This window comes from Macrobrachium rosenbergii, chromosome 16 (assembly GCF_040412425.1).
Source record: "Macrobrachium rosenbergii isolate ZJJX-2024 chromosome 16, ASM4041242v1, whole genome shotgun sequence".
In the NCBI taxonomy this organism is placed as follows: Eukaryota; Metazoa; Arthropoda; class Malacostraca; order Decapoda; family Palaemonidae; genus Macrobrachium; species Macrobrachium rosenbergii.
The window spans coordinates 13,516,226-13,541,419 of NC_089756.1; the positions used below are offsets into that span (position 1 = coordinate 13,516,226).

General features: G+C 35.6%; 1 protein-coding gene across 2 annotated transcripts in view; it reads left to right on the forward strand.

Annotated features, from left to right (window-relative positions):
• Positions 1-25,194, forward strand: part of LOC136847096 (muscle-specific protein 300 kDa-like) — a 56,513-nt gene that overhangs the window by 28,004 nt on the left and 3,315 nt on the right. The window contains exons 2-7 of one of the 2 annotated variants that reach the window (XM_067118404.1): positions 10,777-10,975; positions 13,127-13,278; positions 15,324-15,498; positions 15,890-16,365; positions 17,462-17,532; positions 24,344-24,603. In XM_067118404.1, coding sequence (XP_066974505.1) covers positions 10,777-10,975; positions 13,127-13,278; positions 15,324-15,498; positions 15,890-16,365; positions 17,462-17,532; positions 24,344-24,603 — 1,333 coding nt within the window. The remainder of the gene's footprint in view (positions 1-10,776; positions 10,976-13,126; positions 13,279-15,323; positions 15,499-15,889; positions 16,366-17,461; positions 17,533-24,343; positions 24,604-25,194) is intronic. The other variant, XM_067118402.1, reaches the window with a different exon arrangement.

Sequence of the window (25,194 nt, forward strand, 5' to 3'; positions counted from 1 at the left end):
TAAAAACTGGATTATCTTCTTTATCTACATTCACTTAATGTAAGTAAACGAACAAACGAACAGTATTTAGAAAAGACATGAAGTGAGACACAGATAGAGAGAGAAAGAGAGAGAGAATGAAAGTGAGACCGACTGGAAGGTATGTCAGATTCGCCTCATTCAACCGTGTGGAGAGAGAGAGAGAGAGAGAGAGAGAGAGAGAGAGAGAGAGAGAGAGAGAGAGAGAGAGAGAGAGAGAGAGAGAGAGAGAGCAATTTCTAAGTATAAAACGGTTAAATATGGTGTATCGTTTATAAATATAAATAATAACACAGAAATAGTTCAGATATTCGACGTACATATCAATGCTAAACAAGTGACGAAGTGAAGAGCGCCTGAATGTATGACGTAAACGTTTCGAAAACAAAGTTAGCGAACAAACAATAACTAATGATGTGAAACTGGAGTTCTGCCGATTTTATTTCCTCCGATAAGAATGTAATTTTCACTCCTACCCAATAGGCTTAAAATTCTCAATCTTACATATTACCGCTTGCAACATACTGTTAGATTCGCTAAAAGTTTCAGTAATGCCTGATAGTTTACAGAACCGGGGCGTTAGGGTGGGTCAGCATTACAGGAAAACAAAACATGTCGGCAATTTATCGCATACATATCACAACAGGCTGAAAACAGGCCAAAACTATAAGTGGAGAACGAACCTTTGGGAAATGCCGGATAATCGTATGCCTTGTATTCTACGTGTTTGTGATAAGTTGCCGACATGTTTATGACATGTTTTGCTGCAGCATGGGCACACCCTAAAATAGTCATTAACCCCTCGCTCAGTCCTCCCTTTTCATGTGGGCTTAAGGCTAGCATGAGTGTATGTAAACTCATGGATTATGTTGTCAACGTGTTTGTGGTGTGTGAGCGATAAGTTGCCGACGTGTTTATGACATGTTCTACTGCAGTGTGGACGCACCCTTAGTCGTTAACCCTCCCTTTGCATGCCGGCTTAAGACTAGCATGAGTGTATGTAAACTCATGCTCAATGTTGTCGACTTTACAAGAGTGAGGAAACAGCAATATCGCCGACAAGAGCAAACGTGGGATTCGAAGACGATGAGGTAGATTCCTAAGGCCGAGAGATGCAACGAGTACCTAATGTTGGCAAACATAATGTCCTCAAGTTTCAGAGAAGAGAAAAATATAAGAGGAACAGGGAGACTGTGTGTCAAGGCCCCTTTTTCCCCGTAAGTGGGTTCTTACTTGAATTTTAGGTCCTCGAGTTTTGTTCCTTTGCTGATTCACTTACGAGAGGATTTTATGCAGTGCATTTTGGTTTCTTAAAAGATTCCGTTTTACTGTCTGGGTTTGGCACGGCTGAATCATAGCTCTGAAACTTTCACTGATGAGGATAAATCGTAGCTCTGAAAATTTCACTGATGAGGATAATAAAATGAATTTGTTTTATGTTTTCTTACAGAAACTTTTCTAGGAATTCTCCACATTAACATCACGTTGTAATAATTTCTGCATTGTCAATCTCTTTTTCTATCAGCTGGCAAGATCATTTCAGTCTTTCCTTCTTTTTTTATGGTAATATGCCTGAATCATTTGGGACGAAAAAAAAGTCTCTTCAAATATAATTCAAAATGCAGAAAGAAACTTACGCCTGCCCCATTTCTCTGCCACTTCCTGATTGGACTGACCTCGACAAATAAGTCTAGTCTTCGCTATTGTTTCATTTTTTGCACGGAAATACGCGCGCACAAACACACACACTAACACTAACACACCTTCATATATATATGTATATACAAATATATATATATATATATATATATATATATATATATATATATTTATATATATATGTAAGTATATATATGTATATATATATATATATATATATATATATATATATATATTTATATATATATATATATATATATATATATATATATATATATATATATATATATATATATATATATATATATATATATATATACATACATACAGTACATATATAGGCTATAGTCTGTGTGTACAATTTTTATTTATTTCAGCTGTAAGACAGTTTACAAGAGAATTGACCATTTCCTTCTTATTTGTTTCCTTTGTCAAGGTAACACTTCTTGGGAAATCTAAAAAATAAGTGTTGCTGTTCTTGTTACAGATTAAACCAGCTATATGGTAACACGTCCCTTAATCATAGAGCCCAGTAAGAGGGTAAGAGAATCGGTCTTATGCTCAAAGGAATGATTCGTCGTTAATAAGTTCGGCAAGTTAATACTGCCAGATTTTATAAAATGCATAATAATCCAAAAACATATCAGAATTCATGTTATGCGAAAACAAAAAAAGTAATAACGAAATGAAAAAATTTACTTGCTTTCATTAACAATTATCTGCCCTAGCATCACATGCTGGGCATTTACTAGTTCTCATGAGCTCTCTTATATTAATTCATGTGAAAATAATATCTTTAAATTAAGCTTTTTTGGCTGTTTAAAGTTAAAAGGTCGCACATAAGAGACAGATGCAAAAGAACGGCCACACTGCACTGGAGCACACTGTTTCAGAAGCCGGACATATACAAATATTATCAGAGCCTAAGTCACTTTCTCCACCCAAGCTGGGCCTAAGGAGAACCAGGCAGTGGCTACTGATGACTCAGGAGGCAGACTTATACCCTCCCCCTATACCCCTATCCCTAGCTAACAGGGACGGTAAGGTCGTGCATGCCAGAGAAATCTATCACACAATAAGCAGGGATTGAACTCGGGAATGTCAGACTCAGAAGACCACAGAAAATGAACTGAGCAAGCTTGACCCTATTGTGTAATTAACCAAGCTATTTTCATACTGCTCGCAGTTTTTTTTATTCATCATTATTCTTATGAAATTAACATTTTAAGTGTAAAATGCGATCAGAAAGGAGATCTCTGACATGCTGTAGGTATTTTTTAACAGGTTTCAAAGACACCCAAATTTATCATAGAAAAAGGCTGTTAACGTAGCCCTCTATAGTTGCTGCGTACAGTCTAGTTTCATTATATGTATTCACATTTGAAGGTCTGCATCACTGACAGTAGAATATCCAATCTGTTCCAGCTATTCCTATTTTAAGCAAGGAACAGGCCTACAAACTAAACTGCTGTATGAGGAGTAAGTTCACTGCTCTCAATACTGAGATTGTGATTCACTGACTCCAGATGCACCCAGTCGGTAAAAAATCCAAATTCCTCAACTATCGTCAAACTGACTACCAAAAGACCCATAATGGCAGTTGCTCAATGCCCTGTCACTGCCAAATTTGGTATGAATGTTTACGACAGTGATCATTACATAACTCGCTCTTCGGGCATATTCCACTGTATGAGTCTTACATCTCATCGAAGAATGATTCTATAGTAATCATATCATGTTAAGCTTTGAGCATTGCATGTGCCCTACTTTTTGAGCAACAGAATGATTCCCAATTGCACTGACATAAGTGAGCGCAGGGAGTAAGGAGTAAAAAATTTGTATATATATGTATACACACACCCACACACACACACACACACATGTGTATATATATATATATATATATATATATATATATATATATATATATATATATATATATATATATATTATTTGCCTCAGCGCCATGGTACTTATCATTAAGAACTTTAAAATGATGAGGAAGACTGTTACAAAACTCTATCAAAATATATGTATGGTATAGTTTTCACTACAACTGAAAAATTAACATTCTGGATACAGAATATTACTTTAGTCCTTGACTTTCAGAGAAGCGCTGAGATGTTAATGGTGTAACTTTTGTTAACAACATTTACCGAAGAACAGAGCTATCATGAAAGCATTCAAGTAGCATTAACCGGTACTGCAGTTCCTTAGTACAAATGAAAATGGAAGGGCTGTGCAATATATTTGCAGCCTATTACTGGAAAGAAAATAAAGAGAAAAGAGGCTCTATGCTTCGATTATATAGGTCATCGCATGAAATCAGTAAATAGATAAATAAACTAAGTCAGCAAATAAATAGATGGATAAATAAATACATAAAAAATAGATGAAATTCGATGAGTGAGACGATGGAAGTGGTTTCTTTTCAAGTCTGAGTCTGAGGCCGATGAAACGGGCAACCTAATGTCTAAATATAGACCAGGCTCGATGGAATAACGAAAAGGAAGCGTGGATGAAAAAAAAGGGAGCTTAAGCTGATAACAGTTTGAGAAAATGCTCCTCCCTAATTATACAGGTGGAAAAGATGCCTCATACACTTTATCTGATGACAAGGATCAAGGCGGCTCATTTTCCTTTGAATCTACCTAACGCTAGATATACAGGGACTGGGGGCAACTTTATCTAAAGCCAGCTCTTGACATCTTACCCGTATACACACACACACACACACACACACACACACACACACACACACACACACATATATATATATTATATATATATATATATATATATATATATATAAACAAATACATATATATATACACGTATGTATACGCGTGTGTGTGTGTATTTGTATGATATAATGTTACAAACTAGTCTTTTTCTTTTAGTTGATGTAATGTTACAGCTACGTTGCGTCATGGGCATGTTATGTCATGAAATCTAATAGTATTCTGCTCAGTTAGCAGCAACGATACTAAGTTACTCAACCTACCCATATCAGATACAATTTGCAGTTGCTCTGAAAGGTCCACCTTCAAAAATACTGCACCTCTGCACAATTAGGAAAGATGAAGTGATGTCTTTACATTCAAAAAGACTCTCAAGATTTTTCACTGAACCAAGTTCCTTTTATCATTACAGGTAGAAGACCTGTATTCAAGAAGGATACCTATGATAAAAAGAACTTTAGTCGGAAAAGTTTATTTAGCATAAAAGACCCCTCTATAGTTATCACTCGAGATAGATGAACTAAAAAAAATTGGATTTCGATGCCTTATCTACTCGGTTAAGTATTGATTACAGGTTTTATATTAATATTACTAACGTTACCTGCATCTTTTTCAATGTAACTTTATAGATAAATGTCTTCCCCCCTCTTTCATTAATAAAATCAGAAACCAAAACTGAAAAAGATACATAAAATTTAAACTTTTCATAAGTATGCGTGAGTACATGGGTGTGTATAATGACTGAGTTCATAAATGCTTATACCAGTGCATATGGTGTGAATAGGGTTCTCTAAGACAAGAGTGTTGCAATACAGTTACAGTATAATCAAAGACACAATTCAAGTGTTTCCATATGTACACATGATTTTATATATCCAAACACGGGTACACACACACACGTATATATACATATAATATATACATTCAGCAGAAAATTAATAATTAAAATTCATACACTTGCTCAAATATTCTCAGCCACATTCATGCATACATTCGCAAACATTCTACTTACACCATAAAAAAATCCAAAGAATCCGTATTCTTCTCTTACAATTCGATGTCAGAGGCCCAGAAAAAACACACATACATACATACACATGCGTGCAAAAAAAAAAACACACACATACACACACTCGCGCAAAACCACCTACACTTGTCGACCCGAATTTAACCGAGGTGAAGCTTAGTTAAACGATGAGGAACACATCTATGGTCTTCGAATCTAGGCCAAAAGCCACGAGCTGCCCAAGGCTGTTTTCCCTCAAGGAAAAGACTCGCCCGGGTCTTGTTGTACACCGAGCAAAATAGACCAAGGGAGGACAGCTTTGCATGTTCGTTTACAAAGGACGAGAAGAATTAGTACTAATGCTAGACCGTTCCAGTTGTTAACTTGGTCTTTACTTTAACAAAGGACAGAAAATATTTCTTTATGGTTATTATGACCTCGTTCTCTCTTTCGCTCTCTCTCTCTCTCTCCCTGCATGAGGTTTGGTGAATCCCACCACGTAAACACGCTACCAATAATAGTCTCACTCTGTCGAGGCAAAAGCGCCGGTTGTCTCACATATCCTGGCCCTCTTCCAAGATGGGCGAGAGCGCGGCCTCCTCCTCCCCCTCTCGCAGTCTTTCTCGGACACACCAGCCATCCGAGACAGAACTCGATGATTTATTTTTTTCCCTTTCTTTCCTATGTTCTCTACCTTTCCTCCTAGATCACGCTTGTAATGAAACTGTTGCTAATATTATCTCTACCTCTATGGCTGCAATACGGCGGCAAATATTGCAGGTAAATATAATTACTCTCGGTTGCGTTAATCAATGCAGTTACGTTCTAAAAACACTTGTGTTTGACTACAGACGTCAGTATAGGGGTATCATGATATGAGAAGAAAATTATCCTTTGAAAATGTAATGAAATTTTAAACAACAGCAAAATTGACAAGATATATCTGTAATTCGTGTTATTTAATGCGTTTACACACATGAAAAGTATAAATACATGCTATGCTTAAGTATGTGTGCATAACATGACACACACAGCCGCACATATACGTAAATTGAAATATATTTTTTTGCAATGAGGGCTGCCACATTCATATTTAAAGGCTGAATCATGGATGAAACCTTCGACAGATAACTTCCACAACTTTAGCCACTTTATACACCTACACAGAAGGCTCTTCATCATCTCGTACAAACTCCTGACACTAACTGCACCCTTCACCAGCCCCCTCCTCTCTCGTTCTCTCTCTCTCTTTATATAATATAATATAATAAAATATAATATAATATAATATACATATATATGTATAATTATATATATATAATGTATGCATAAATATGTGTGCCTGTATATATACATATACATATATATATATATATATATATATATATATATATATATATATATATTTATATATATATATATATATATATATATATATATATATATATATATATATATATATATATAGACAGATAAAGGAAAGACAGACAAACAGATATAGGCATATCTCTAGCTGTTTTTTTCTGTGGTCTCTCATTTTTAAGTTCTCTTTTCAAGTCTTTGTTGAAGATCTTTTATTTTCTTTAGATTCTCTATAAAGATCATCTGGGTGCCTCTATTAGCCTCCACTGTGAGAAAGACCAATAGAAGTTTTCTGATAAATGACTGAAACTTAAAATCTGGTTTTCAGACTGAGGGTTCCTTGTAAGTTACCACTACTACTACTACTACTATATACTACTTACTACTACTATTACTACTACTATTATTATTATTATTATTATTATTATTATTATTATTATTATTATTATTATTATTATTATTAAATCATCCATACATTAATGCATAATTAGCCATAAAGGCCATTAACCAGCAAATCAAGCATACACAAAACAGCTGTACCATAAATAAAAATGTAAATAAAGCAAGAGAAGAACCAGTTAATGAAAGCAATGAAGAATGAACAAGCATGAAAAATCGAAACCTATGAATAGGCAATTTAGGTAAACAAAAATATCTTCAAAGTAAATTTATATTCCGTACTTAAATTCATAAGCATCAACATCAATAACCCATCCAAGAAGTTGGTTCCATAGCCTTGCAGTAATGAGAAGTGTGACATCGTGACACCTAAACAAAATTGGATGCTGCAGCTCGACAAAGCGAGCGAGTGGCAAGCACTCGTCCTAGGGCCTGAGGCCCTAATGTAGATAGCAGACATTCCCTAATTAAACAGAGCTTATGGAATACTGCCAAGCAGGGCGTCTTCCCACGTTCGCAATTGTTAGGAAGAAAGGGCACTAACCAGAGAGATTCGACCATTTTGCCCTAAATGATAATTATCCTGGGAGGTTATAGAAATCTATACAAGAGGATCCTCTCGGTTCCAGAGGTATTTATTCCTCACACCGTTAGACTGTAGAACAGCCTCCCTGAGGATGTCGTGCAACTGGAACTTCACAAGTTCCAATTGTATTTTAATCATTTACTTACACTTTTTCTTATCTGTTAGCTTGTGCTACTTATTTCTAATGAACACCATATTCTTTGGAAGCTTGAATTTCAAGTCAGTGGCCCCTGTGGCTTGTTCCATATGAATAGGCTTCATCTTCTGGATAATAATAATAATAATAATAATAATAATAATAATAATAATAATAATAATAATAATAATAATAATAATAATAATAATAATAATAGAATGAAAGATCCACAAGTATCTCCAGGAACCTTTACGATCAACACCTAGTATTCTTATAGCATTAGGCAATATGTTTTTTGCATGCTGCGAAAAATATGCAGTTATAGCATTCATAACATTTATAATATTCCCATTCGTGTGTTTGTTTGGTTGCTTGCGTGTGCGTGTGTGTCGATGTACACTGATGCATTTATTTCTCGCTCCTTGACAAATGCGATTTTCAGTTTTTATATCTTAATTTTTTTTCTTTGTCATTTTTTACCTCTTCGTTTCCAAGTGTATCTTTTTTGTGAGCTATTGCATAATGCATAAACGTTGCTTTGAAATCAAACTGAAGTCAACAATGACCACTTTTTATAATTTAAAAAGTACTTATCTTCTTCATTAAAGTTACACAAAAACTATTATGTAAAAATAATGTTATATTTTATATTAACTATTAATTTCTTGAAATCAAAGTAATTTATACTAGTTATTAGCCTGGATCAATGGCCGATTCATTCTCTCTCTCTCTCTCTCTCTCTCTGTGTGTTTCTGCCTCTCTCTCTCAGTCTGGGTCGTGCCCCTAAAATATTCATTTTTAGTTTCCCTGTCAGTCTGCTGTGACCTAAAAAATATTCTCATTTAATTTTTGTGTCGTGACCTAAAAAAAATTCCTCTCTCTCTTTTTCTAGTTTACTCCCTGTGACTCGAACTTAGTAATACTCAGTCTATCTCTCTCTCTCTCTCCCTATCTCTCTCAGTCTGTGTCGGGACAAAAAAAATTCTCACTATCCCATTCCCTCCCTCTCTCCCCATACACGTTTCTTTCAGTTTGTGTCAGAATCTAATAACAAATACTCACTCTCCCTTTCTCTCTGTCAGTCTGTCATGAATAGTAAAATACTCTTTCCCTATCTCTTGTTTTTTCTTTTTTTAGTCCCCGCGCTGGGAGCTAGAAAATAATCTACCTTTCTTACTGTCTTTCCCAAGCTCTGTCGGTCTTCATATCCCCACCTAAAAAATACTCATCCTCTCTGTCTCTCTCTCTCTCTGTCTCTCTCTCTCTCTCTCAGTCTGTGTCGTGACTAAGAAAATATGCAGATGCTCACTCTCCCTTTCTCTCTCATGCAGTCTGTGCTGAGTCCTTAAATAAAACTCACTCTCTTTTCATCTCTCCGACTATTCCTCTTTCTCATTTTGTGTCGTGACCTTAAAAACTACTCACTCTATCTCTGTGTCTTTAAAGTTTGTGTCAGGACCTTAGAAAAAATTCACTCTCTCTCTCTATCTCTCGTCATGAGCCAAAATCCTACTCTCTCTCTCTCTCTCTGCATCTCTGTCTTTCTATTCCTTAAAAATACTCACTCTATTACTGCCTCTCTCTAACAGTGTTAACGGGGACCTTAAATAAAACCCACTCTCTCTTTATCTCTCCACCTTCCTTCTCAGTCCCTCTTGTGATCGTAAAAACTACTCGCTCTCTCTGCATTTCTGTCTCGTCTTTTTCTCTCTTTCTCAGCCTATGTGTGACCTGAAAAGCTACTCACACTATTTTCATCTCTCTCTTGCAGTCTGAGTGGAGACCTTTAATAAAACTCTCTCTCCTCTTTATCTCTTTTTCGTTCTTTGTCCGTCTGTGTCGCAATCTTAAAAAGTACTCACTCACTTTATCGCTGTCTCTCTCTCTTTCTCCCTGTAACCTGAGTCTGGACCTTAAATAAAACTCATTCTCTTGATCTCTCCATCCCTTACTCTTTCTCAGTCTGTATCATGACCCAAAATCTACTTGCTCTCTCTTTATCTCTGTCTTTCTCTCTCTTCCTTATTCTATGTCAAGCCCTTAAAACTATCTCTCTCTTTCAGTCAGATTGGGAACCTTATACAAAATATTTTCTCTCCACCCATCTTTCTTAAAAACCACTCACTCTCTCTCTCAGTATCTCTGACTCTGTCTTTCTCAGTCTGAGCCGTGACATTTATAGCTACTCACGTTCTCTTTATCTCTGTCTGTCTCTTGTAGTCTAAGTGGGGACCTTAAATAACACTCACTCTCTCTCGATCTCTGTGTCGCGACCTTAAAAACTACTCAATCTCTTTATCTGTTTCCCTCTCTTGCAGTCGGACTCAAGGCCTTGAATCCAACTCACTCTCTCTCTCTCTCTCTATCTCTCCGTCTTTTCCACTTGCTCAGTCTGTATCATGACCTTAAAAGTTACTCACATCCTCTTTATCTCTTTGTTTCTGCTTTTCTCTCTCTTTTCCTTAGTGTGTCGCAACTTAAAAATGCTACTCACACCCTTTTTGCCTGTTTGCCTATTGCAGTCTGAGTGGGGACCTTAAACAAAACTCATTCTCTCTTTCTCAGTCTGAATCATGACCTTAAAGACTACTTACTCTCTCTTTCTGTCTCTCTCTTGCAGTCTGAGTCAAGCCCTTCGATATGAACCACTCTCTCTTCATCCCTCAGTCTTTCTCTCTTTCTTAGGACATCCCGCGACCTTCAAAAACTACTCATACTCTTTATTTGTCTCTCGCTTACAGTCTGAGTCAAGGCCGTAGGTATAAATCACTCTCTCTTCTTCCGTCAGTCTTTCTCTCTTTCTTAGGACATGTCGTGACCTTAAAAAAAGTACTCACACTCTATTTATCTCTGTCTCTCTCCCTTGCAGTCTCTATGCCGCGACCTGGAAAAGGAGGGGACGAAGTCATGGCTGGACATGATGCTGGAGAAGCTGTCCCAACACAGCAGCGAGGGCGAGGAGGGCCTGAGCGGACGCGACAAGGCCATGAAGGCGCAGGAGAAAAAGAAACTGGAGGCCATGGTTGAACGTCACAAGGGGCTCATGGGCCCTACCATGGAGGCACAGAGTATGTGGCTGGGGAAGAGAGAGAGGGGTAAAAGTCAAAGGGGGTCGGGGGGCAGAGCTCCCGAAATCCGTTCCCCTCTCACAAGAATTTAAAAAAAAAAGAAAGCGAGCTGACTCTCGCTCCCTATCTTGTTTAGCTGGACTGAAAACATCTAACTTTATGTTCTTCATCTGGATCGTTTTCACTGGAGACTTTTCATCTTAATCTGAAATCTCTTAATTAATTTTCTTCTTCATTGTCGTCATTATCTCACCAATTTTTCATCAGTATTCTTTTCACTGCTTGAGGCTTTTGATATTTTACTTGTAATGATATCATCACAATAATCATAAACCATTTCAATGATGTTTTCTTTCATATTCTTTATTTTCATCAACGCTTCTTTCACTGATACATCTATTTTATTTCATAAATACCGTCTTCATTGTAACTTTCCCTCGTGGATAGCTTCATGGTTTTTCACAAAAAATATTTTTTCTGTCCTCACCAACACCCACAATCATTCATCACAGACCGATGATTGAAAAACTTAAAATAAAAAATTTAGGTTTGACTTATAGACACCACTTGTCTCTATGTTCTTGTTTTCTCGTTCATGTGCTCCACAGACATAAACTCTCGTTCTATCTAAACCTCCTTCTTAGACGTCTCTGTATCACTTCTTTGTCGACTTAGTAAACCCCAAAAGCTAGAGAGATTCAGAGCAGAGAATGAGACGCCGCTACAAACAGAACACTCGCCATGTTCTTTGTGCCTTCATTGTGGGATCCACGACAATCCTGTGTGTCTTACACCCAACCTCATACCGCTAGAGGCTCCATGTGTCTTATACATAATCATGAGGCCATAAGTTCTGTGTCTTGCAAAACCTTATACTGCTAGAGGTTCCATGTGTCTTACACTTACTCATTAAGGCCATAAGTTCCGTTTCTTGCAAAACCTCATAGGGCTATTTGTTCTGTTTTATACATGACCTCATGACTTCCAGAGGGTCTATGTGTCTTACACATACTCATATGGCCACAGGTTCAGTGTCTTGCATATACAACCTTATACAGTCATAAGTGACGTGTCTTACAAAGCTTCATAAGGCCCTATGTTGTATGTGTCTTACATGACCTCATACGGCCATGAGCTCCATGTCAATTACAGGCCCGCATACCATGGAGGTTATATGTCTTATATATTGTAACCTCTTTCGGCCATATGTTGCATGTGTGTTACACAACCCCATACGGCCGTATGTTGTCTTACACAACCACATAAGGCCATGTTCCTCACACAGATTCATACGGCCACAGGTTCCATGTATCTGTGTGTGATGGTCACCAGATACATATATATATAAATATACATTTCAGAAGTCCCAACTTAATGTTATGTTCGTTTCCTTAGCTTTTTACTAACATTCTAAATAACATTATTCGTTCTCTGTCGCACGTCCTGTACTGGAAATCATTTGTAAATAGTTTCTGTCTCTTAATACTGCATTTCCAGCATATTAATACAATTCTTTTCTTTTATTTTATTACTTATCAGTGTTTAAGTAACTTTCATGATTCTGGGTTCTCGCTAATTATTGCATCTTAACATGTTTCTGTTCCTTTTCTCGAGGTTCTCTGTAATTTCGATTGCCAGTTACTTATGCTCCTTGCCAGCGACTGCGTTTATCTATATATTTATCAAATTATCTTTTTTCACTTCTATGCAATATTTTTGGTTAAATACTTCAATTACTAACTCTTTTAAGACTGTAATGTTGAAACAACCTTAACAAAAGGCATTGCACGTTCCAGCTAGGAATTCATACTTAATTCTATTATATGTTCTGGTCCATGCATGAACTTCAACTCTCTCTCTCTCTCTCTAAATCCTTCCCTCTCTCCCTTTTCCTTTACTTTTCTTCCTTGAACTCTCCCTCTGTTTACCTCCAGTTTCCTTTAACTTACTTTCCCTTCATCTCTCTCTCTCTAAATCCCTCCCTCTCTCCATTTTCCTTTACTTTTCTTTGTTTAACTCTCCCTCTATCTCCTGTTTCCTTTAATTCACTTTCCCTAAATCTCTCTCTCTGTACCTCAGCTTCACATCCATTACAGAAAATCTCTACGTTTCCTCAGTGACTTTTTACACAAAGCTTTCGGCCTCTCGCAGGCAAAGTGGACCATTATTCGGAGTGTTACGCCTTCGGCGACGACATACACCCCGTCATGAAGGTCCTGAACGAGCAGAGGCATCTCTCCATGAAGGAGATTCACCCTCACAACATGGACATGTGTGAGGAGCAGATTGACAAGCAGGAGAAGGTGAGTCGTCGACAGACTGTAGTTGTGTTGTTGCTGCTGTTCTGCAATTTTCTAAGAGGAAAAATGGGTCTGTCATGTGAATTCTACAAGTCTTACGGATGACATGGATGTGTCTGTAGAGGGATAAGCAGTAGAAGGTGGGTAAATACTAAAGGTCAGAATGATCTTCTGCTTCTTTAACGATGAAAAAACGTCAATTAACATCCACAGTTGCGTTCTTTCGTCTCGATGAATCGTGTCAATGAAACTGCCTGCTTGTTCTTCGTAATTTTTCAAACAGAAAACTCGTTAAAAAAAACCCTGTCATAAAATACCTATTTTCCCCCTCACCTGAGGAATGTGACATTTTATTTATTTCCTTACTCAGCGCACTGGGTCTGCCTTGAACTTCTTTCTGTGAAAAATGACTTTTCTAGGTTTAGGAACCCAGCAAGTGAGCCAGTCTGTTAACCTAGAAATCAAAAGACTTACTCCTGAAATAAGAAAGCTATTAACAGCTCATGCAGACATAAATGAACGTAACCATATATGGATCTATGTGCGTGTGCTTATGTTTATAATCACCTTTATAATGAACGTATAAGTGAAAGCAATCCTAATGGACTTATATCTAAAGGATGTAAGTCCTAACGAATTCATGAATGTGGCGTCGCGACGACTAAGGTCATCGACGCAGAACTGATCTTGTAAAAGTTTATGGCAAAGCTGCCCAATGTATTCTCCATTCATATAACTGAATTCTGTAAGGATAAAAAAATGTCAGTAAGGAAAAAAGGGAAATTCAAAATCTACAAAAACTAGTTCGTTATGAAAAAAATTAACTTTATAAAACACGAATTCAGTGAAAAACAATAATTAATTTATTATCGTCAAAAGACCAAATCAGGAATCGGCAAAATTCATTTTAAGATCAATAAAATATCAATTCAGTGTCAACAAGAGACGAAAATCCTCATCTAAAAAATTATTAATTCAGTAAAAAAAAAAAAAAAAAAAAAAAAATCAGCCTTGAGATTAAATGAATTCAGTATCTACGAAAAAAAATTTTAGCATCAGAAAAATAGACACAACAGAAAAACTAAATTCAGCGCTGAAAAAAATCTGCTGCCAGGGAAAATTTTCAGTAACAAAATCAATTCAATATCGGCAAAAAATCTATATTAGTAAATGAAACTTCCTTTCACCGAGGAGCTTCCAATTTAAGCATTTGAGTAGCTACCTTCAGGTACACATACAATGATACGCACAGCAGCAGCAGTAGCAATCATTTTAACTATGTATACAGAGAAATTGTCGAATTAACGTTACTGTTAAACTTGTTACAGAAGTATCTTCCTTATCAACAAAACAGCGGGAATACCAACTATGTAAGGCCGAAAAATAATACTCTGTAGAAATAGAGTAACATTAAGGAAAGAATAACTTCAGTAATTAAAGCAATATTTGGAGCAACTAAATGAATTATGTAACTGTTTTGGTAAAGTGGAATAATGTCGAGAAATAATATGACGTAAATGACAATATATATATAATTATAATTGATACTTGAAATATGCACACATGCACACACGTAAATAACATATATATAAAAAATTATATATATACATATATATGTGCGTGTATATACAGTATATATATATATATATATATATATATATATATATATATATATATATATATATATATATATATATATATATATATATATATATATATATATATATATATATATATATATATATATATATATATATATATATATATATATACTATATATATATATATATATATATATATATATATATATATATATATATATATATATATATATATATATATATATATATATATATATATACATACATACATATACATACTGTATATACACACATATATATGTATATATATAATTCATATATATATATATATGTTATTTACGTGTGTGTATGTGTGCATATTTCAAGTATCAATTAGTGTGTGTAAACGAGCATTACTTTATTAAAACCCCAAGTAATGGGGTTTACTGATTCATGAGACATTTACAGGTCTTGAGGACAATCGAGAACCAAGCCCCGATTTACAACGAGCTGATGAAGCGAGGCGCCAAGCTGAAGGCCAACCCAAACGCCCCGTCCTTCCTGGAAAGAGAAATTGCCAAACTGGAAGAGACCTGGAAGGACACGAACGAGAAGGCCCAACTACGTATCGACTTGCTGAACAGTGAGTGAGCTCTTTTTATTTTGTCTAACTTGGAGGTGGTAGAGCAACACTGAACTACTAGGTCTGGGAAATGTAATTCCTCTTCAGTGGGATAAGAGATATGGTGGTGTGATATCTACTTGTAAATTTAAAATCTTTTGTAATGACAATCACTGTGATTTTCCCAAAAGCTAAAATGTGATATAATTCAGCGTAATTTTAAGAACGCTTGATATAGTTTTAGGAGTCTGTGGCAAGAACGGTACTCTCTGGTCAGGGATATTTATTTTGTACTTATATTCTCGCATCCTCTTTCACTGACATGCGGGTCTGGGAGGCAGACTGTCATTAGACTGCCAGTATCATCAGTCTTTGCAAATCAATAACTTTCCATTTCTTCTGCTATTGCTAGGCACTTACAAGGACTGGGACGTGTATGAGCAGCAACGACAGGCCATCTACGCCCCTCTGGACAGCCTGGAAGACCAATTCAAGACCTACAAGAGGATCTACGACCCCAAGAAGGGCACGGACTGGCTCGAGAGGAAGAAGAAGAAGGCCGAGGAGCAGAAGAAGATCGCTCTGGAAATCTACGAGGTGATCAAGAGGTGCTTCGCCACGATCGTTGCCCTTGCAGGCGAGGACAAGAGGGAGTTCATGGAGAAGGAGATCGTGGAGATCGACGAGAAGAGGACCATTATCGAGAAGATCGACAAGATGCTGGTGGAGCTGACCGAGTTCAACGGGAAGCTCCACAAATTCGTCAACACCCTGGCGGAGCTGAGGGCCTGGATGATGCCCGCCTGCGAGAAGCTCGACTTCATCACCACGTCGACCGATCTGTCGCCAGAGGATCGCGTCAAGGAAATATTCGACCTTCAGGGACAGGTAAGGAAAATAATGACACGTACACATATCAAAATACTTTTCCCAAACTTTTGGTCTCGAATAATCAGTTTCATAGCATCTTCATTAATGACTACCCTTTACTCCCCTATGAAATTTCATAAATGAATTACAACTGATAGGGGCGTGTTAAAAAAGCGCTTTGAACACACACGTATCAAAATCCAGAATATACCCACATAGTAAGTTTGACTAAAAATACATGCTCAGTAAGAAGAGTAAATTCATTTGAATGAGAAAAATTAGATTTTTTCAATATTGTTCGTCTTAGCGTTCACATTTTTATTGAAACATTATTACTAATATAATTGCAAAACATGTGGGTAATTTACAGCGAACCTTTTATAAACTTCTTTGTTCAATATCTCATGCTCTCCCTATTCAGAGTTCCTAAAAGTTTATTGTATTATATTCTTGAATTTTTTTGTCTAATATCATCACATACACAAACGTAGTCAAGCATCCAGTAGCATTTTTTTTTTTATGCCAGTAAAATGAAGGTCCCATATTCAGGGACATATTTTTTATAAAAAAAAATACAGCAGTTACTTTTGATACGTAGTCTCGCCCAAATAGCTATTGTTTTTCTGAAAGCAGAGATCACTTGAACTTTGTCCTAAATATGTAACTAAAGCCATTTAATATTGTAGCCTATCCTAGACCAAAAGCAAAAAATAACAAGGACACCCACTGGTTCCCTCATTTTACAATATCATTCGCCTTCTCTTGAGTTTTTTTACACGAAGTGTTTCTTTATTTACTTATTTTCGTTTGTGTTTGTCTCACATCTTTATTTAACTCATATTAAGGTTATTACTTTATAAACTTAATATTCACCCCGAAGGCTAGTTATCTTTGTTTTCGCTTTCTCAAGATATAGCTTGATTCTTTTCATTCCTTAACAATTCCCTGCTCTACAATTAACAAGATTTGGAGAGATCGCAATAAACTTCAAACAAGATATTTACTCACTAATCTAAGTCGTCGAGAAATGTCATTGTAAGAGTACAGGTCATTGCTAAACCAGGTCATAGAATCACCTGGTTCCTAATAATTAAGTATCTAAGTCATCTGTCAGGTAAACGAGAGACTGCCTCTCTTGGAGCCGCTGGAAGCTGAATGTCATGACCTTCTGGATGGTAAGAATAAGTTCATGGATTTATGAAAAGCACCAATGTTATTCGTCAGTGTGTCTGTCCGTCTGTCTGTCTGTATTGTGTAAATCTACCTTTCCTGTTGGTTACATCCACACTCACACACACACACAAACATATATATATATATATATATATATATATATATATATATATATATATATATATATATATATATATATATATATATATATATATATATACAGTATATATATATTATATATATATATATATATATATATATATATATACAGTATATATATATTATATATATATATATATATATATATATATATATATATATATATATATATATACATATGTATATATACACACACACACATATATTATTAAAGATCACAACACGCTTGACATTTACACTCATTAAGAACTACAGCCGAAAAATAGCCTGAACAAGCCATTGTATTCTCTAAGAAGACTGGGAGAATACTGACTGAATCGAAAGATAACATCACATAATTCCATTCTTTCTGTGAGGTATTCGACTTAAGTCAAAACTGATTTTTCCACAGATTGACAGAGATGGATGGTCCATCCATCTTTGTTAAGCTGTGGAAAAATCAGTTTTGACTTAAGTCGGGTACCTCACAGAAAGAATGGAATTAATAATTAATAATGTTGTAATGAAAATTTTTTTTAGAAAAAAGACGTTTATTAAAATGAAAGCAAAGTGCAAAAAGCCGACAATATTGAAAATAAGTGCCGGGGAAACTGGCGAAAACGTTAGAGCTAATACAGAACCAATCGGAATAGAATCGGGCATTAAAGATACAATTTGCAAAGGGAAAAGAAAAGTCTCCAAAAACTCACATAACCAATTCAGGAAATACATTGATCCTGAAAATTCAAAATTCTACATCAATGGCAGAAATGACAAATAACAATTCCTTTTGATAAACCCGCATGAAGTAAACCCCGTTTAATAGATTACTTTGTAAATTTTCTAAAACAGAACATAATAAATTGGAATATAAGATTTACGCCAAAGGCCATGCGCTGGAACCTGAGGTCATTCAGCGCTAAAAGGAAAATTGAGTTAGGGGGGTGTTTGAAAGGCGTAATAGGAGGAAAACCCTGCACTACACTATGAAACAATTGTTAAGAGAGGGTTGAGGAAAGTAAGATGGAAGAAAGAAATATGAACGAAAGAACAGTAAAATGAATGAAAGAGGTTGCAGCTATCGCCGAAGAGACGCTGCAAAGAACCTTAAGTAATGCCTACAGAACACCAAATGAGGTGCCATGACGGCACAACCCTCCTACGGGGAGAATATAATAGCAAAAATAAGACTGTAACCACTTGAGTGATCAAGCAAATTGAGATTCAGTTCAAGCATGACATCGGCAGGAATATGAGAATCAAGATTATATGGGAAAAATACTTTACATACGCAAGCATGGCAGATCGCATCGATAGATATTTACAGATTTTAATTGCACTGCAATTATGGTCGTGAATAAAAACTTGGAACGCTGAAGAGAGAGAGAGAAAAAACCTTTGGTTGTGGAATCATCAGGAATTCTGTCTGATTACACGTGTGTTGCGTCATCATTCTGTTTGACATGTCTTTGTGTATCACCCTTCCCTTCTACAAGTTTAGTTATGCACTTTTACGTTTACATACCTTTTTTTTATTCCATTTTCGTCTCTTGTTTTATTTCCTTTCCACTTTTTTATTTGTTGCAATAAATTACAATTATGGACCCTCATTGGTGAAGGGTTTCTTTATCTAATATTATTATTTGGCCCAAACTTTTCATTTATTTTGCTTCTCAGACTAAATAAATAATCATGCAAAAAAATTTGAAATATATGTCAGTAACAAAAGCAGCTGAATTAAACTATTTTCATTTCCTTTCTATTAATATCGTTCTTGCATGAAGGTTTAACTTTTCTTCGCCAATTTACCTTTTAAGTTTTATTATCATGATTTCTCTTGGACATTCTAAGTATCCTAAGTTTCTCGACATTTTTCGTTTGTTGGTTTAATATTTATCCTTTTTTTATTTTCATTTTCATCTATTCCCTGATGCCGCTCTGAAACTTCATGCAATTTCTTGCCAACTTCAGTCCCGGGTAAGTGGATGAGGATCCATAGTGAATAATTTCTTTCTTTCTAGAGCTTGATTCTCCTAGATCATAGAACACACAGGTGGACATCTCGCATTCCCCCAAGATACTCTAGTTAGGACAGTCCTCTTCCTGAATAAGCTAATTAGATTATCACTACATCACTCGATTTTATGATTCAAGTTGGAACTAGTAAAATAACAGGTTTTTTAAATTGCTGAAATGATTCATTCAAGAACCTTGACAAATGCTGATTTTGAGTGAGAAATGAGAAGAATAACTGAGGTACTATTGCATATTATTGGAAGTATCGTTTTCTAGATTTTGGCTAAACGAGATTACGAAATAATTACATAACAGTCATCAAAAATCTTTATGAATCATGTTAAAAACTCATATCACAAAAATCAACTTCATTTTTTGTGCAAGTCTTCGCAAACTTTATAAACAGTACCAGCACTGTTATCATATGTATTCAATGAATTTGTTTGATGAATTTTATATCTCTAGCTTTTCGAGACGAATTAACTAATTCGTAAATCACATGTGCATAATGCTACTCTAAAGCCAAAGTAAATACAATTCGTTTCAAAACGAGAATAGAGTGAGACCGCGAGAACACACTCAAATAAACAGACAGCATTAGTAGGATTCAAATCTAAATTTACCTTTATTAACCAGCTATCGACGTTTAAAGGTGGGTTCAGTGAGGCTGACTTGTTTCAATGTGCAGGTACTCTGCATGGCGTCAACTGCACTTTTTTTTTTTTATTGCATGTCCATATCTTCTCACAAAACCTTCACTTATCCTCCCGACAGAGATCCTGATTTCTAAAAGCTAAAAACGCCTTTCCATAATAATTCTGTTTAAGAGGTTTTTACATTCGTTCACCATGCCATCCTCATGCAAGTTATTCATTGCCTCCGCAATTTTTATGCCACTTGATTTAATCAACATTTATAATCTTAGTGTTTTTAGTGAGAAACACGACCACCTTAAAAATTAACCCAACAACCCATTTTAAACATAAGTATGATTTTCCTGTTATTTTTCTTTTATTTTATGCATTATTCAATCCTAACTTTAAAATGTCTACCATGAATATTTTTCGTAGCCAATAGAGCCCAAATGCCAATCATAACTATTTTTTTTGCTTATGCATAAATCTAATGATTTTCCTTCTTAAATGAAACTTATTTATGTTACTGCTAAAATATTTTTCTTAGATGATATAGAATTTTTATGCATGCTATGGACAAAGTAATATTGAGTACTGTGAAAAAGGCATCTTTTGACAGTCGTTATATATCGAAAAAAATCTATTTCATAGTTTCTCCTTTTATACGCTTTCACTGCTGGAAAAATATAAGATACTACAGTACACCGAATTATATACAGTTAAGAATGGTGTTAATACCACTGTCAAGAAAATATATAAAAAAAAAAAAATTACTGGAAACTTAATAAGGAAATGAATATGGCCTTACCTGCCAAGTCCGGAAAAACGAGACATTTTTTCAAACTCATAACAACGTACGCTTTGCTTCAAGTTAATTCAACGGTCTTGGATCCTATCTGAACGAGAAAAATTACATGAAAGGGTCCGCAAATCGACTTATGAAGAATTTCAGCAGTTTTCACGCAGTCAGAACAAAAACATACTGCACCGGGGATAATGCAGGAACAGTTCAGAATCAGCGCAAGAAGTAAAGAAAGCACAAGATGAAATCATAATGTTAATGATAACAATAATAAAACAGTCGTTTCAAATAGCTCGCAATATCTTATATTTTAGATTAACTGAGTACCAAGTCAATCATGAGGAGAACAGATTCTGACTTCTTGGAACAAGAAGGGTTTACTATAATGAAAATATTAAAAAATTAAAGTCCTAATTCCTTACATTTTCTTTTGGCTTAACATCACAAGACCATTTTTTGTTTACGCACCACATGCCTTATTACGTCACAGGGTCTTCTATCCAATATTTTACTTTCCATAGCATACATAAATTACCAATAATTGTTTTTTTTATTTTCTTTATTTTTACGTATAATCAGCCTTTTTTGTTTACCTTTCAACTTTTCTTTTTTTTTATTCTTTCTTCGTCACCTGCACATCCCATCACTACCCATGATTGACGATTGAATGAAAAACACAGCCGTGGAGGGTAAGTTATGGGTTCCAAAAGGGAGGACTTCTATGGTAAAGAGTGAAACTCTATAAAAGTTACTTATTATTATTATTATTATATTACTATTATTTTTGTTATTATTATTATTATCATTATTATTATTATTATTATTATTATTATTATTATTATTATTATTACTGAATTGATCGTCATTGAATCTCAGAGTTTCCTTTACTTTCTCTCATGATTAAACGAGGCCTTAAGCAAGGAGGACCTTGCTGGCCAGTTCTCATGATGCTAACTTTATTAAAATTCTACCTTACCATTTATGTGTCAAAATAAGCTTGAGTTCTTAAGCTATGAAAAGTGTCATTTGAAATCTTTCGATTTGCTGAAGTCGTCTCATTTTTGTTGATGAAGTAATGTAAATTTCCAGGGCAAAGATAGGCCAAAAAGTCATTCGAGTGTTAAGAGATTAAAATATTGAAGTTTGTCGCAATTAATAATTCAAAGAGATTAATTTTAACTCCCCAAAATAACAGCCAACAATCAATGGTCTATTGTTCATATGAACGGAATAATCCAGTGTACTCTAAACTTATTTGACCAGTTTGTCTTAACGCATCATATCAACTAAGGCGTCAAAACATTTTATCTACGTGGTCAGAGAGAAAAAGAATAAAAATAAAAAGTCGGAGAAGAAAATTGAAAATGATGAAGAAGGCCTCTTGGAACTCATAGGAGACTGACACACGATGATTACAAGAGACTTCGATCAGCACTTCTTTGATGAACATTAAGACGACTTTTGATGAATCTTGCACGATGTCCCATTCTGCTGGTGGATGACGATCCACCTGGATTGACCTATGAGACTAATAGGGCTCATTTATCATCAATGTTTTGCTTTCATTTTTATTATTTTGTATGATATGTCTCACTTTAAACTGTATTTCTTTTTATTTTACGCCTTTTTAATGACCTGGCGACAAATGCCTTCCCATGGTATTTGTCGCACAGGTGTGAACTAATGGTACCTTTTATATAATTTATTTTTGTCCTATTTGAATTTACCCGGATATGCTGCAATAAACTACCTTACCTGAACTGCTATAATTTTTTTGTTAACCAAATTTTATTTTTGTACGTAATATTTTCACATATTAATCACTACTTCCTTTTATACTTAATAATTCATGATTATATTATTTTTTTTATCACTAGATTTTTATTTTACTTATCTTTATTATTTCTATGCTTTTTTTAAAATGCACCTGTGCAAGATTGTTTTCAGTTTCCTTTTTATTTCGCTTTAATGGATGTCTCATTCATGTATTATGCCATCTTCCTCCCTTGCATGACGATTCCGGACTCGACACAACTCATCATAACCAACAACAACAACATCACCAACAACAACAGGTGAAGGTAAGAAAAGGACGAGATCGCGAGCAGTTATAATCCCTGGCTTTAAATTTCCCGTGTCGTAATTCTGATTTGATTTACCCATTTTCCGTTGAAAATAAAAGTCCGAATAACCACCTTTAAAAGATTTTGAATTTCCCTTACGAAACACAAGGTAAGTGTCAAGATGCTGTTAAGTATTCTAATTGCTTTAGACAATTAAGCTGGTTTTTGTGTCTACAAGGGCTCCTGTTTCTCAGGTATCCCGAAAGAGCAGGTATTTTTTTTTTTATTTCTTAGTGATACAGGGCTTATACTCAAGAGTTCATATCGGTACTGCTGCTCAAGTGTTCACTTACAGGGTGGAATACAAAGTATGATAGGGTTTTCAGGATATAATGATTTCGTTCTTACCCTACTATTGTTAAGCAGCTAAATACATGATAGCTTGTATTTCTGAGTGTTGATTAATTATGGCATATAGGAACTATCACAGTTCATCTTTCTGAACACATCAGTAATAAACATTATTTTAAAAATGCGTATAGAAAAGCACAAAAAATGTTAAGCTGGTATTTGCATAGGCACAAGCTTAGGAAATCGTAATTGTGTTAGGAATTTCTTCCGTAATAATGAGACATTTAAAAAGTCACTAAGCGTAATAAAACGAGGAACAATGATGTCACGAACGTAAAGTAAGATTTTACAAAAGTACACAAAATATACCAAAATCTTATATATGAGGTAATTTCATCTGCCGATACTGTCATATTACAATTAGGGTCCTATTCATACAAGACAAGTCTGTCCGGCACAGGCTCCCTAGCAAGGATTCTGCTGACTAGATGTAACTATTAGGCTATAACAATACTTTCGTATCGCCTTCCTATTTTACCTATACTTCTTTTTTTTTATTTGTCCCTTTTATGCCAGTTTCAGTGAGAATTTATCGCCCCTGTATTCATTTAACGACATTTTTATCCTTTACAAACACAAGTTACTTAGCAACTTTCTACCGTGGAAGGGACGGGCTTGGTATGATAGACGGTTACTTAGTCAACAAAAACTGCCCTTTGTCAGAATATAAGAGCCAGACAAGTTAACATATTCCCACAACAAAAAAGACCTCATTTTCTATGGGCAAAAACTGACTGATCTTCGATCTCTATCCCCAGAGGAAGAAGGCCAGACCAACGAGACGGCCCTCGCCCACATGAAGGAATTCTACACCATCAAGGAGACCATCAACGAACTCCACGAGAAGGTGGAAATCGAAGCGGGTTCCATCACGCAGGACCAGAAGTACTTCGCCGAATACCTCTACGGCGTCAAGAACTTCAAGCCCTGGATGGAAGAAGCAGAGACCGTTGCCAAGACGGCCCTCGTCAAGCCAGAGAAGCTCGACGACGCCGTTGCCCTCCTGACGAATGTGAAGGTACGTGTGAATGAACGGACACACCATAAACACTGCTGCTTATGGTGTGCGTGCGCAACTTGGTAGCCTAATTATAGGACTCGAATGGTTGTTCCTGTCCTTTTTCCAGACCTGTAGCTGTCGCACAAATCATTAGGACGAGCCATAGGAGAACTTAGAGATTTTTCGGTAATCTACTATACTTTATAACACAAACAGAAATAAGAACATTAACACAACGCTATTCCATCTATTTACAGTATCCAACTTTCCTGTTATCCTTAAAAAATGTTCAGAGAAACCGATTATGCTTTGACAAAAATGTTTGATTCAGTCTCTACTACACTTTTATATTTATTTTCTAAATGTTTATGTTTTCATATATATTTTCACTTGCCTCAGTTTTGCCTCCCCCTCTCTTACTCTTTCCCCCTTTGTATGTATGCATATCTGTCTGTCTGTATGTATGTATGTACAGTATGTACGTACGGCCAACGTCCGTAATTCAATTCCCGGCCTGCCGCCCAGCAATTGACCAAGCTGTGAAAGGTACCAATATCAGCTGAAGTCAAAACGGCGTAAAGTTAGCAGCCACACTCCCTAAAGGTTTGC